General features: G+C 39.8%; 1 protein-coding gene across 1 annotated transcript in view; it reads right to left on the bottom strand.

Moving 5' to 3' along the window:
• NETO1 (neuropilin and tolloid like 1) overlaps nt 1-15,933 on the bottom strand; it is an 82,642-nt gene that overhangs the window by 20,872 nt on the left and 45,837 nt on the right. Inside the window, exons 5-6 of the mRNA XM_008160506.3 lie at nt 6,251-6,292; nt 6,007-6,134 (exon numbers count right to left, since the gene is read on the bottom strand). Coding sequence (XP_008158728.1) covers nt 6,007-6,134; nt 6,251-6,292 — 170 coding nt within the window. The remainder of the gene's footprint in view (nt 1-6,006; nt 6,135-6,250; nt 6,293-15,933) is intronic.

Genomic DNA, 15,933 nt, shown 5'->3' on the forward strand with positions numbered 1-15,933 from the left:
CTCGATTGCCAGTAGGGGGTGTGCAGGAGGCAGCCGATAGATGATTTTCTTTGATCATTGATGTTTCTATCTCTTTGCCTCTCCCTTCCTCTCTGAAATCAATAAAAACATATTGTAAAAAATTTTATTATTTCAGATAAAAGACATTTCTCTTCTGTTCTCAATATTCTCATTGAGTGGGGCACTAATTCTTATTAATTTAACCCTCAGAAAAGTGTGTGTTTTTTTTACCTCCACTGACACTTCTGTGATATTTCAAGTTTCCCAACTGTCCTGCGTGTTTTTTCCAGTTCACCTCCAATGCCTGCCCCATAAAAGTTGTGTTTCTAAAAAAGCAAATCTAATACTCATATTCATACTAAAATCTTTCACTGGCTTCCAAATGGTTATAATGAAAAAATTTTTAAATCCATAAACTGGCAAATTTTCCTTCATATCTTTGAATATCACACAGTTATTTTATGTACGTAACTTCTACAAGAAGTAAGCATTTTCCATTCTCTGTCTACTAACTTCTTCCTGAATTTTTAAGATCTAGTTCAATGGTTGATTTGAAATTCTGTGTTTTTTTTATTGCCTTCATTTGTTCAACATCCATCACATATTATTTAAATGCCAGTGTTTTAAGTGCCACACATAAGGATAATGATATAGAACAAAGGACATTTTCATTATTTTAATACAATAATTCTCAAAACAACATATTTATAAAACTCTAAACTATAACATAAAACCAAAAGACACAGTGTGTTGCAGAATTATAAGGAACACTTGTCATAACCATTTTAAAATGAAACAAACAAGGTTTAGAAAACCTAAGTTTCTTTCTCAAAGTGACAAAGGCACCTAAGAGCGGTAATGAATTCAGCTTTTCTCAACAATATGCCCCTTAGTATTGGGGTATATAGTGTGATACACAACCTCACATACATATTTTTAAAATTCTCACAGGCTTATATTCCATAAAGAAAGTTAAAATCTTGAAGTAAACAAGCTACAACAAAATTAGTAAATAAGCAAAACCATCTCCCTTTTCCTAAAGGGGCAAGGGAACATTGCCCATTGAGAAATAAGTGAGGTTCATGGAAAATAAATGTGTCCCTCTGAAGTCAATAGCTGTCTTCAGTTTTCTCCAGAGATACAGTGATTTGAAAGAAGAATATTGCTACCCTTAGAGAGGCAGTGTGCATATCCCACGCACATTTGCTCATGTGACAGTTCTAGAGAGAAGCCATATTTTCCCTAGAAGGTGATTGATTTGCATTTTTACGTGAACTGCAATGTGCCTTCTATAGTTAAGGGTCATTCTTGTTAGACATAATACTAATTTACAGAAGAAGTGAACAATTTTATTCTTCACTTCTGAAGTATTTGATTATTTTTTTAACTTTTTCTTATCAATCAAGAAAAAAAATAAAACCAAGCCAGTGGGTATTTAGCTTCACTTGGTGCAGGGCTGTTACTACAAATGTCATTAGCCAGAAAAGTGACCCAGGTTTCCCACACTCACTCCACCAGGCCTCAAGTAAAAGCCTCCCTGCATTACGATTTAAATAACATTCCAGCAGTTAAAGCTCGTGCCATAGCATCACTGAGGGGAAGGGTGCCATATGACAATGTTTTTACTCAAGGGAGTAAACGACAGAGAGCTCCCCAGTCTCTCTGCTGAAGAAAAGAGAAAATGACCAACAGAATCATCTATAACTCTGGTAAAATAGTCCAATTATAATCTCTCGGTAAATCATTTGGATGCATTCTTCTTTCAAATCAATCACAAAGTTCGAGCTGACAAAATGATTTATTAAACACGACTTGGGAAGCTTCAGAATGCATAAGCAATTTCTAGCAATATCTGTCTTCCCATCACATTAATAAGGAGAGCAGGGTCCCTTTTGTATACTTACAGCAGGTAAATCTAGCCAACCATTTGCTAAGTAATATATTTACAAACATTTAATCCTGACCATTCAACCTGCCCCTCCCTTCACATCACAGTGATGTATAGAAAACAGGCATTGTTTGGGGCAGTTATTTAAGACTTGCCAGAACAGTTTTCTACAAGATAAATACAAATTAAATACACACAGTCTGAGAAACACTGTCCATGGTTTTCAAAACTTTACACTTCAATAAATAAAGCCACATTCAAAAAAATGTGTATGCAGTCCCTGACACTGAAAGATTGCTGGTTCAATTCCCGGTCAGGGCACATGCAGGAGAGAGCTGATCTATGTTTATCACATCGATCCTTCTCTCTCTCCCTCTCCCTTCTTTTCTCTCTCTCTCTAAAAAGCAACAAAACACACATACACACACACACAAAACCAACAACAAAAAACAAAACACTCTCTCTCTCTCTCTCTCTCTCTCTCTCTCTCTATATATATATATATATATATATATATATATATATATATATGTATAGCCAGGACTTATGCGGTTGCTGTTTGATTGTGACTGGACAGGCTGGGCCATGTCCAGCAGGACAACCCATGAGTTTGGGAGGCAGCAGCATCCAGAAGAAAGCCAAAATGTCAACCTCTTTTCTGGAATGTTGATAAAACACACACCCTACAACAAATTTCAATATAACATTATAAACATTATTTTCAGATCACAATAAACAAATATCAAACATTTAAAAAGTCCATCTGAGTAGCCTCCAAAATCCAGTAGTGCAAAACTGAGATACCATTGAAAAACAAAATTGAACTATGATCTTTTCACTGGTAGTTACCTAGCCAGTTAAATTTTTCACTTTGTTTACCAAATTTTCATTTCCCTTTTTCGAGATAATAAGGGCAAACTCAATCTTTAGAACCCTAAAAGGTATCACTGTGATCCATTAGAGTTACTACCGTTTGTCTATTGAATTAGTTTCCTCCTTGCTCTGTAACAAATTACCGCAAATTGAGCAGCTTGACACAATGCCCATTTATCATCTCTGTAGGTTACAAATACTAGGAAGCTGAACTGTGGTCTCTGTTAGGAGCATATATATGAGGCAGAAAACCCAAGTCTTTGCAGCTCGTTTTCTTAACCATTTACCAGGGATCCGTTTTAGCTCCTGGAAGTCAGTCTTAGCTCTTCACTCTCTGACTTCCCCTTTGTCCACAGCAAGAGAAAACTCTGATTTTTAAAAAGCTCCTGTGATTACATTAGGCTCACCTGGATAAACTCTCTTTTAATTAACTCAGAGTGAACCGATTGGGAACCTTAATTGCATCAGCAAAATCCCTTTTGCCAGGAATTTAACATAATCAAGTGTGTGATATTTTATCTCATTCACTGTCCTAGGGACTAGGCTGGAAATCTCAGGGGTCATCTTTAAGATTCTGCCTACAGCAATTAAGCTCATTATATAATTAACACAACATCACTATGAAATACTGACTGACTATATTTGTCAAGTGTTCTGATTATTTTACCCTAATTTTATTCAAAAGATTTTTGAAATAAGGAACAATGTACTCAAAATTAATTTGAAGTTTTAAATGTTGGGTAATTACTAAAAGCTAGAGTTTTATTCTCCCAAGACCTAAAGTTATTAAATTATTTCCATTTATACATTTTTAAATGCCTTTGACCAATCTCTTTTCCTGACTTACAAATTTGACCATTCCCCCACATAGTGTGTTTTTGTGGACTGTACTGGGAATTGGGAGATGAAAATCTTTTTCAGCACTGTTACTAACTAGACAAATATTTGGGCAGTCATCCATTACAGACTCATCAAGTTTTGGTCTTGAAAGGAGCTTATTATTATCTGCGCCCCAAATTTACTTGATTTTTTAATTATTATACAAAATCCCTGCCAAACTATTTGGATTCCTCCTATAGAATCTCATTTGATCTTTGGGAAGATCAAACAAAAACAAAAACCTTATCTATATTGAATCAAAAACTGTATTTCTCCAGTTTCAAACATTCAAATACATTGCAGTACTAAACCCCAGCAGACTAGCCTAACCTCTGATTCCTGTCAGATGACAGTCCTTCAAAAGTTGGAAGATTGCTACCACGTCCATTTCTCTAGATAGACACCAGTTTATTTTTTCCATGAGTTTTAACTGGATTTCAGACATTTTGCTTGGCACTAATAAGTAAGCCAAATTTCGTGAAATTAACATTCAAGTAGACATGATTTGATCTCATCCAACATTTGTTTCTGGACCAGACCCCCAGAACAAGGCAACATGATACCCTTCCACCATCGTTGCTCTAGAAGCTATATGAATACCAAAGACTTGCTTACAAAGGTATTTTCCTTCATCCCATTGTTAACCCTTATAAAAACTTCATCACCCTGACTCAGCTTATTCATCTGTCAAATGAGCTAATGAGTAATAGATTTCCAAAGTTCTCCCTGACTGGTATTCCAAATTCTAAGAAATTGGATTAATCACATTTTAATTAAAGGTGACCATCTGTGTTACTATTCTCAAACAAAGCAGATATCATATATTGTATTCTTAATTTATACACCTCACATACATTTTAATAGAGCCCAAATAAGCGAGATGTTTCAATCACCAGTTATCATTCAAATATTCACCCAGAGCCAGTTCAAGTTTAATTTTTACTTTGATCATCTTTTTTCATAAGCTGCTAGGAACTCCATAAAAATAGAAAACCCACATAGGCAGTCACCTCCAGGTCTTGCTTTTATCCAGTTATTCAAAGCTACTTCCTATACTGTAACCTTTAATTTAACAGAGAAAGTCTGTCACAATTGAGCCATCTTTGTCAAGCTCTGCAGGTGGCTTCCCATTTGGGTCATAGAATGTCAAATTCTGTAACAGACAGATACATTGGGTATTGTTGTTCTGAGATTGTACAAAAGACAGCCTATTTACCAGCTGGGAAAAGGTGTGTGTTTATACTCCCATTAAATCCCTCTCTGTAACAGTGACAGTGACAAAGATGCTGGCTGTGACAATAAGGTGGTCCAGTTGAAAAAAAAAAAACTTTTAAAAAATCCTTCATTCATAGAGTTTAAGAAAAATGTAGCACGTGCACATGAAACCACAGATTATGTCAAAGAACATAAAAGAGCAGCTCAGCTCCTTTGTAAATAGATGAAGTGAGTTGTGTTTTATGGCACCAATAGCCTTTTATATATTTTTAAGGAGGGACCACTGCCTTTCTTTGCTATGCAATTAATTTTTTCAAAGATTTGTTTAGATGCAAAGTGACCTGCAAGTGACAAAGCCAGGAGGTGGACCATGGTCTTTGAATGTCCATACTGAAGGTTTGGGGAAAGGGTGCCACACTTTCAAATTATATGCAGATCCCAGAGTACTAGCAGGAGAAATAAAGTGAAGAAAGACAAAAGTATATCCTGAAATACAGACTCCCTCAAAGATGATACTTCTTCCCCTTGTCCTAAATATCCAGCCACCAAATTCTGCAGTATTTATAGGTACGGTTCCCTTCATCTGTCTACCATCATAAGCTAGTCTCCATGATGGGGATTACTACTTACTGTTAACCCCCCTGTCACAGGGAAAACTGTTTTCCCTGATATAGATCTGATCACATCATTTTCCTGCCACACACATTTCCAGGTATCACTAACACTCTCCTAGGTCCTGTTTGCCATGGACCTTTTTACAGGTTATGTTTTATCTGCCAGAGATCTGTGGATTTGTAAACCCTGGACTATTTCTTTCCTCAATGTGATTTTAGGTTAAAAAGCATAAGTTTAATTATACTTAGAACCTGTGCTTATGGATAACATTTCAATCCATTTTTCAGAGGAGTGGAGCTATCGTAGAGTCTATTATTCAGATTATCTAATGATCTTTAGCACCATCTCCATATTACTTATGATGTGAAAGTTACACTGAACGGGGGAAGACAAGTTGCATTTCAAAACCCAAATAAAATGATAGCTTATTGTGGTGCTCTGAAATGCACTGAGCACATCCCGTTTGCTGGAAGGTTGTACAGACTGTAGACATCCCCAAGTCAACTGTGCAGTCTGGGTTTGACCTTGAGACTGACCTTGGATCGTGGAGGTGCTCGGATGTACCACTTGCAATCAACGGCCTCGCTAGCAGAAGCTTTGCCTTCCTTCATAATTTGTATAGATTCCACAATTCCTTCAGGACCGCCCACTTCAAACTCACACACTAAATAACAAAATGCCAAACAAACACAAAAATGGAGCTTGAATAATAAACCAAAAGTATATTTCGTAGCAGAAAACAAAGGCCTCTGAACATTATTAAAAATCTATTTTACCAACCTGGTAATGGTTTCAAAACTCCAAGGTCCTTAAATTCAGGATCTTAAAAATTGAGAAAAAGACAATTAATGTTATTCTGCATTTATTACAGAATAATAAATGTTGAGTAACATACCATTACATGGTGCTGTGTAACATACCATTAAATGATTCAGAAATCTGCCTAAAAATCCACATTAGGGGATATTAAATGCTTAAATCAGAACTGCATGATAATATTGATTGAAATGTTAATTTATATAACATATTGTTATCACTATAGAGTTTTTATCAATATAAAATAAGCTATTTTTTTAAGCCTTCCAATGCCATTCTGTTCTCAAATCATCAGATATGAATCTAACTCATTATTTCTAAGTCCATAATTGGACAATAGATATTTTTGTAAAATATATGCAATAGATAATTCAAAGTTTGGGTAAACTGCCATTTATTCTAGATACAACTACTAGTATTTTTTCTGATTTGAAAGATTCTATAAATTGTTGAAACACAATTTTCAAATGAAATATTGGAAGCATAGAGTTAAGATGTAAAACCTAAGGCTCTGGTGGACTGCACAATCTCTTTTTCATCTAATATTTTCCCTAACTTTTCAAGCCATGTTGTGTCTACTCATCACCCATTCTCCCCGGCTTCCTCTCAACCTACAGCAGGTGCAGGTATCTGTTCATAGTCTGCACATAAATGCCAGGGAAGCTTACTTTCTCATGAGCCTCAGAGGAGTCCTTAGGTGATAGAAACCCAAAATGATGGTCTCCCTTCTATGCCTGGGAATTGATTTTGAGATAGGCATGCAGTCCTCATGATATAAAGGTCAGCCCATGGGAGGGCTTCTGAGAAAGTTTTCCTTAATAATAATAATAATAGTGACAAGGCGAGTATATTGACAGTGAGCTCATGATGAGTAGAATGGAGAGCTGGAGAAGTGAGTCCTTACCTGTTCACTGGGCTTGGTAGTAACCTTCTGCAGTCACGCTCCCCTGAGGGTCTGTGCTTTAAAAATAATATGAGTCTTTCTATTCTCAGGTACTTCGAATTGGATTTTCTTTTATTTATGGGAAAAGGCTTTAAAGCCTATAATTTATCTTGGAGACACATCATGTCCAATTTAAAAGATGACTCTGAAATTTAATTTTATTTTACTACTAGGATATTTGTTATAAATTTAAAATCTTGTAAAGTTAGAAATACAGGGTGGGGAAAAAGTTGGTTTACAGTTGTGAATATTTGAAATACAGAGTTTATGCTTGTATTGTTATTTATTCATGACTAGTGGCCCGGTGCACAAAATTCGTGCATGGGGGGCGGTGTCCCTCAGCCCGGCCTGCACCCTCTCCAATCTGTGACCCCTCGAGGGATGTCCGACTTCCTGTTTAGGCCCGATCCCTGTGGAGGGCAGTCGACATTCCTCTCGCAATCGGGACTGCTGGCTCCTAACTGCTCACCTGCCTGCCTGCCTGATTGCCCCTAACCACTCTGCCTGCCAGCCTGCTCATCCCCAACTGCCCCTCTCCCACCAGCCTCTCACCCTCAACTGCCCCCTGCCAGGCTGATCACCCCCAACTGCCCCCCTTGCCAGCCTGTTCACCCCCAATGCCCCCCCTGCCAGCCTGCTCACCCCCAACTGCCCTGCCCACCAGCCAGATTGCCCCCAACTGACCCCCACTGATGGCCTGCTCGCCCCCAACTTCCCGCCCTGCCGGCCTGCTTTCCCCTAACTGCCCCCGCTGCTGGCCTGCTCACCCCCACCCGCCCTCCCCGCTGGCCTGCTCTCCCCTAACTGCCCCCCTGCTGGCCTGCTCACCCCCAACTACCCCCCCACTGGCCTGATCGCCCCCAACTGACCCCCACTGATGGCCTGCTCGCCCACAACTGCCATCCCATCCTGGCCTGATCACCCACAACTTCCCTCTCCTCTTGGCCCCTAACCACCTCTACCTCAGCCCCACCACCATGGCTTTGTCCAGAAGAATGTCTGGAAGGTCTCCTGGAAGGTCTTTCAGTATAATTAGCATATTACCCTTTTATTAGTATAGATAGAGGCCTGGTGCATGGGTGGGGGCCAGCTGGTTTTCCCTGAAGGGTGTCCCAGATCAGGGTAGAGGTTCCCTTAGGGGGCGGGGCGGCCTGGGCGAGGGACCTGTGGTGGTGTGCAGGCCAGTCACGGCCCCATTGGGGTGGGGGTCCCCACTGGGGACAGTGCCAGCCTGAGTGAGGGGCTGGGGCAGTTTGCAATGCGTAGCCAGCCTGGGTGAGGGACTGAGGGCTGTTTTCAGGCTGGCCACACCTCCTTCAGGGTGGGAGTCCCCACTGGGGTGCCTGGCCAGCCTGGGAAAGGGGCTGATGGCTGTTTGCAGGCTGTTCATGCCCCCAAGCGGCGACCCTCACCCACTGGGGGTGTGGCCAGCCTGGGTAAAGGGCTGATGGCTGTTTGCAGGCTGGCCACACACCCCCAACAGGGACCTTCACCCCGATGGTGGCATGGCCAGCCTGGGTGAGGGGCTGAGGGCTGTTTGCAGGCCCCAACTTCAGCGGCCAGCCCAGGCTACCCAAGCCTCCAGTGCTCAGGCTGGCTCTGTGACTGCTGCCCACAGGCCCATCCTTCAGCAGCCGGCCCGGGTGGGTGGGAAGCTTGGCTTCCTCCATCACCAGGGGTGACCCAAGCCTCCTGCCCGCTTTGGCTGGCTTCATGGCGGCCACCATCTTTGACCCGCTAATTTGCATACTCACTCATAATTGGCTGGTGGGTGTCATGAAGTGATGGTCAAGTTACATATTTCTTTTTTATTAGTGTAGATTGCATTATTTCTATATAAACAACTGTAAACCTACTTTTTCCTCACACTGTATTTTTCAAGGTACTGCTCAGCAATAGTCTAGGGTTGAAATATGAAAAGGTAGTGCTCTTTCTGGAGGGAGTTAGTTCTGGATATTAAGACCGTGTGTGTATGTACATCCATGTGTCTGTGTGGATACATTAAACCCACAACTGCAGACCAACAGTACTCGTCATAGGTTGTTGTTTGTGTGCCTGTTAAACCCCCAACTGTACCCTCTGCTGGCCTGATCACCCACAACTGCCATCCCATCCTGCCTGTTAAACCATAGCATTCACTGTTTCATTGAAATGGAAGGCTTGGGTCAGTCATGATACAATTTAATCATATCACTTGCTATTTAGACTCAGTTTATTATGGGACATTATTAGAATACAATTTGCATCAAGATACAAATTACTTTGTGTAACTCTTTAAAAGAGTTCTCTTACCTTTCTGGAAAAGGAAGAAAGAAGTACCTGAATGCAATTTCCATGAAAGAAGTAGACATGAGGGCAACATAGTTACCCAGGATTAGGACACCCATAGCAGGGTTTTTCCATTCATTTAACTCAATAGGCACTTGGTTATTCTTTCAAACAATGTATATTTAATACCTACTGTATATAAGAAAAGAACCATGCTTTGTGTACAGTTACTCAGATGGGTTGTCACCACAAGGCAGTCTTGTTGATATTGAAGAGACCATCCACATTTTCCCTTATTTTGACATCCAGTTTGCTCACCTCAGTTATTTAGATTCTTTATTATTCATTATAACCTTTTCACTATTTTGAATAATGCTTAATAGTCATTATTAGTCAGTACCTCCTTTTGGATTAGAATGTTTCAGCATTGCACGGTTGTTCCTATGATCATGTGGAAATGTGGCTGGTATTCTATTTTCTAGTTGAAGGCTAACATTTGTCATTTTTATAACTCATGCCAGACAATGTTGAGAGAAATGCCAGTTCTTGGAATTGAAAATTTATTTTTGTCTTTGTATTAAAGCACTGATAGTTTAAAAAAAGTTAGGAAAAAATGTTTCTGCAATTTCATTTGAATTAGCCACCAGTCATATAATCATTACCATAACTAATGGCCTATACAATCTGTGAAAACAAACAAATATAAACAATACAATGATTTTTAAAAACAGCTGACACTGAATTTAAGAATACTAAGATGGACTCATTGCTTGGGTTGTTCAAGGATAATGACAAGTTATTATGTGCAAGTGTAATGAAGTTGACTAAGTTATCTCTTATTCTAGGCCCCCCTCCCCAATCTACTCTCCACTAGGCAACTGGAATACATTTTTTAAAATATAAATGTGAATCTAATCATGATACACTCTGGCTTCCCATTGCTGTTGGAACAAAACCAGAACTCTTTTTCATGGACTATAAGGCCCTGTGTTCTTGCCCCTGACCACCTGACCCCAAATACCCACCACTGCTCACCTCTGTTCTCTCCTCTCAAGACACATTGACCCTTTCTCTTTTCTGCAGCTTCCCAGGGCCCCAGGCTGTTCTTATTCTCAGGGCTTTGAACTTAAACCCTTTCCTGTCTGTTTTTCTCTCAGGTCTTTGCAGAGCTGGATCTTTCTCATTTTTCAGTTCTTAGATCAAATATGAGGATTCTTAGGAAAGTCTTCCTGGGTGACCCTGTGTACAGTGGTATTGTTTTTTTGTGTTTTTTTTTGTTACTATAGTTTACTATTATTTTCATATTTGTTTATGTTTTGTTGACCATATTCTCCCACTGGACTGAAAGACTTACTTTCTCCACAACCATTGCACTGTCCATGTCTAAAAGTGGCGAAAAGAATGACACAGAGCATTTCAAAGAGGTTTCTTAATTATGGAAAGGAGAAATCTACTCCAAATGAAATGGGAAAGCTGTGTACAAGAAACAAACAAATGACAAAAGCTATCATTTCTTCAGCTTTATAAATGTCAATAATTTGCCTTATTGTGATTCAGGCAGAAAAAAATATTTCTAGTAATTTTATTGTGACAGTTTGATTGCAACATTATTTGGAAACAAAGAATTGCTTGAAAAGTATTGAATATTTCAAATGTAGACATAATTAGCTCTTGAAAAGCGAAATATCTCAGCTATTGTGTGTGCTTCTCCAGCCGATACGATAACTCATCCATGAAGATGCGTTGGCAGTGTTGTTCACTGCTAGTTTGAAGCTATAACAAATATTTGTTGGATTTCAAAGAGCTCATCATATTTATATTTGAAAAATTCAGTTCTTTTTCTTTAATGATTGATCTCAAAATGAGGCTACAATGGAGCTAGTTCTTGTAATCAGTTGATTCAAAAATGTCTTGTATCACACAGAATAAGCTAAATTTTAATATCCAGAAAGCCTGGAAAAGAAAAGATTGTATTATACTTTTGTTTCTTATTTAGAATTTTGTCATTTGCTTTGGTGTAGATTCTTCACATCCTTGAGTCAAAGAACTCTGTTTTGAAAATTTCTTTTCAGCATTTTTAGATGTGACATGGTGCCATTGAGTCAAGAAAGAAAATCTTCTACTTTTCCCTTCAAAAATCTGCAATGCATCTTTTCACATTAAAGAAACCACATAAATATTTTTTATTTATTTTATAATGAAATAATAAATGTTAATACAATAATTGTATAAGTATATAATAACACTAGAGGCCCATTGCACAAAATTCGTGCATGAAGAGGGGGGTGTGTTCCTCAGCTCAGCCTGTACCCTCTCCAATCTGGGACCCCTTGAGGGATGTCCAACCCACCAGGATAGGGCCTAAACGGGCAGTCAGACATCCCTCTCACAATCCAGGACTGCTGGCTTCCAACTGCTCGCCTGCCTGCCTTCCTAATTGCCCCTAACCACTTCTGCCTGCCAGCCTGATAACCCCCTAACCACTCCGCTGCCAGCCTGATTGATGCCTAACTGCTCCCCTGCAAGCCTGTTTGCCCCCAACTTCCCTCCTCTGCCGGCCTGGTCACCCATAACTGCCCTTCCCTGCAGGGTTGATCGCCTCCAACTTCCCTCCCTTGCAGGTCTGGGTCCCTCTCAACTGCCCTCCCTTGCATGCCTGGTGCCTCCCAACTGCCCTCCCCTGATGGCCATCTTGTGGTGGCCATCTTGTGTCTACCAGGGGGCAGGATCTTTGACCACATGGGGGCAGCCATCTTGTGTGTTGGAGTGATGGTCAATCTGCATATTACTCTTTTTATTAGATAGGATAGAGGCCTGGTACAGGGGTGGGGGCCAGCTGGTTTGCCCTGAAGGGTGTCCCGGATCAGGATGGGGGTTCCCTTGGGGCGTGGGGCGGCCTGAGCAAGGGGCCTGTGGTGGTTTGCAGGCCAGCCATGCCCCCTGGCAACCCAAGAGGAGGCCCTGGTATCTGGAATTTATTTACCTTCTACAATTGAAACTTTGTAGCCTGGAGCAGAGCCAAGCCTCCTGCTCGCTCCATGGCCAGCAGCCATTTCTGTTGGGGTTAATTCACCTTCTATAATTGAAACTTTGTAGCCTTAAGCGGAGGCCTGGGCCTGGCCAGGGTGTGCGGAAAGCTTTGCTTTCTCCATTGCCAGGGGCAACCCTGGCATGCTCTCTCCAGCTCCATGGCTGCTGCCATTTCTGTTAAGATTTGCTTACCTTCTATAATTGAAACTTTGTAGCTTGAGTGGAGGCTTAGGCCTAGCAAGGGCAGGCAGAAAGCTTGGCTTCCTCCATTGCCTGGGAAACCTTGCTCTCTGTGGCTGTAGCCATCTTGGTTGGGTTTATTTGCATACTCGCCCTGATTGGCTGGTGGGCGTGGCTGGTGGGTGTGGCTTAGCCGTAGCGAAGGTGCGGTCAATTTGCCTATTACCCTTTTATTAGGTAGGATGCTTCATATTATAGAAAACTAGAGGCCCGGTGCACAACATTCGTGCACTTGGGCGGGGGAGGTCCCTCAGCCTGGCCTGTGCCCTCTCACAGTTTGGGACCCGGTGGGGGATGTCTGACTGCCTGCTTAGAGGAGTGGGCCTAAGCCGGGAGTCGGACATTTCCCAAGGAGTCCTTAGCGCTGCCCTGGAGGTGGGAGAGGCTCCGCCCACTGCTGCTGCACTCACCAGCCGTGAGCCCAGCTTCTGGCTTAGCGGTGTTCCCACTGTGGGAGCACACTGACCACCAAGGGGCAGCTCCTATGTTGAGCATCTGCCCCCTAGTAGTCAGTGAGCATCATAGCGACTGGTCATTCCGCCGTCCGGTCGACTTACATATTAGGGTTTTATTATATAGGATAGTTATTCTATATTATTTTTTTGTATGGAGGAAGTTTTTTTAAAAAGTAGTATTTCAAAACAAAAAGAAATAAAAGCTTAAACTTGTTTGTCACCACTCTCAAACTAAAAATAACAAAGTTGCTGGAATATCTTACAAAATAGGTTTTAGTGTGTTGCATTGACTGGAGAAGCCATACAGATTCTCAGGAAACTAATCAAACAGCTGCAATTGCTGAATGGCTACTGGATAAAAGTCAGTGGGGGGAAAAAAATCACAGGACACAGATGCTTTCTAACCATACAGTAGCACTCTGATTTTCAATTTTAGGTGAAGCAAGAAGGCAGAGTTAATATCTTGTTTGTGTAACAAATAGACAGATGTGCAGACATGGTTGAGCTGGCTTATTTTGCTTGAATTTGTCCAGTTTCAGCATGGGGCAATCATCGAAGGCTGCTTTTATGTGTCTGCTTGGCAGCAAAATGAAGGAGTGATGAAGTATTCAAAACATTGGATAACTGGAATCTTACGACTTGTAGGAGAACATCTGTGTTGATGGAGCAAAGTCAATGGTGAATGAAACTGCTGATGCCCTAACATGAGACAACAGCACCAATCTTCGAGGTGAGCATTTCCTGTATAACTATCTCCATGCATTTGTGGGCAAAGAACTATTTTACTTAAAAGTCTCCTTAATGAGGCCTGGCTGGGTAGTTCAGTTTGTTAGACCTTCGTCCAAAGTTGCAGGTTCAATCCCTGGTGAGGGCACATATAGGAAGCAACCAATGAATGCATAAATGAGTAGAATAACAAGTCAATGTTTCTCTCTCTCTCTCTATCTCTATCTCTATCTCTTTCTCTCTCAAATAATTAAAAAAAAAGTATCCTTGATGAAGCACTAAAAATTACTTTTTCTTAACTTAAAATTTTGAGTGCACATCTTTGCTTCAGGCTGAATGTAGTAAATCTGTTGATTTTAAGGGGAATAATTGACAATGTTGGCTGCAAATGATAAAATTCAAGAAATCAATGTGTATTTGACAGTTTCTCAAGCCTTAAGAATTTTTAAGTGTGACTGTTGATCTGAACAAATATTATTTGTTACCTTAAATAATGAAATGTGTCAACATTTGGAAGATATGTATAGCTGTGATCCAATAACTGTCAGCTAGTAAGGCATGATGTTAAACAATCACACGGGGGTTAAAGAGGCATTCAAAGAGAAAAATACATTGATAGATTTTAATGTAACAGAATATAAAAATTCATTGACAGAGTTTCACATTCTTCATTGCAACTAACCTTTAAGAAACTATTGCTTTTTGGGGTTTGAAGTAGTATCCATCTGAAAAGACTACAAAAATATTTTTTTCTTTTTCTAATTATATATCTCTGTGAGGATAAAGTTTCCTTATATATTTTACCCATGAAGACACATTGCAACAGATTTAATGCTGAAGCAGATGTGAGAATCTAATTGCCTTCTAATAAGCAAGATTATTAAGTAGATTTACAAAAATGTGAAACAATGTAATTATCTAGTTTTTATTTTAATATTTATTAATTAATATTTCAATATTAATAATTTTAAAATATGTTTTATGTTAACACATTGGTTTATTAATGTAATTTTTCTATATGTTAATAAATAGCTAATTAAAATTTGATCCTAAATGTATAATATGATAAATATTGAATGATATAGCTACATAAACCAAAGCACTTTGAGGTCTTCAGTATTTTTAAAAAGAGGATAAGGGTTTTGAAACCCCAATATTTCAGAATTTCTGTTCTAACCTACCCCATCTTGGCATCATAGATAAATACCTTCTCCCAACAAAACTCTAAGTTACAATTTCTTAACTCAGCCTTGTGCAATGCTTGTATTTCATATCCCGAAGGAATTTCCACAATACCAGCCATGCTATAGATGGACTTTCAGTGAAGCACTGTTTATCTAATGAGAATATGACTGAATCAAATCAGAAGCATCTTCATTTTACAAATGAGTAAAATGGGAGTTCAACAACTTTAGAAATATGCAACTTGTTTTAACTTATAACCTAAATAACTTAGTAGCTATAGGTATATCTCAAATCAGTAAATATTTCTAAAACTTACTATTTCTTTTAGCTATAATGATGATGTTGTTTGTGTACAGCTCAAGTATGCCATTACCACAGGACACAGTGACAGTCCCAGAACAGCATTTATGGGGAAATGTAATTGCCTGACTTGTCCATGTAATTATATTTACAAAACCCTCTGATTATAGAAATCAACTTTGATCCTTTAATATGTTTGCTTTGCACAACTCAACTACCTGACAGCTTCTTAGAGAAAGTTAATCAGCATTCTTCTCAATCTTTCACAACCTCATACATCTCGGATTATGTCATTAGCTCCATAATGTCTCCACTTCTCATCTCTACTGACTTTTGAAAGTCCTGTGATGTCTGTGGGCATATCTTTATTAAACCAGCCATGGCATTGATAACTATCCATGTCAATGGCCACTTTCCCATTTCCATCCTTCTTCGCTTCTCTGCAACCCACCCCACTGTTGATCCCTGGCTTCCTATTCAATATAGAAAAGCACTGTGTT

This window comes from Eptesicus fuscus, chromosome 12, assembly GCF_027574615.1.
Source record: "Eptesicus fuscus isolate TK198812 chromosome 12, DD_ASM_mEF_20220401, whole genome shotgun sequence".
Lineage (NCBI taxonomy): Eukaryota > Metazoa > Chordata > Mammalia > Chiroptera > Vespertilionidae > Eptesicus > Eptesicus fuscus.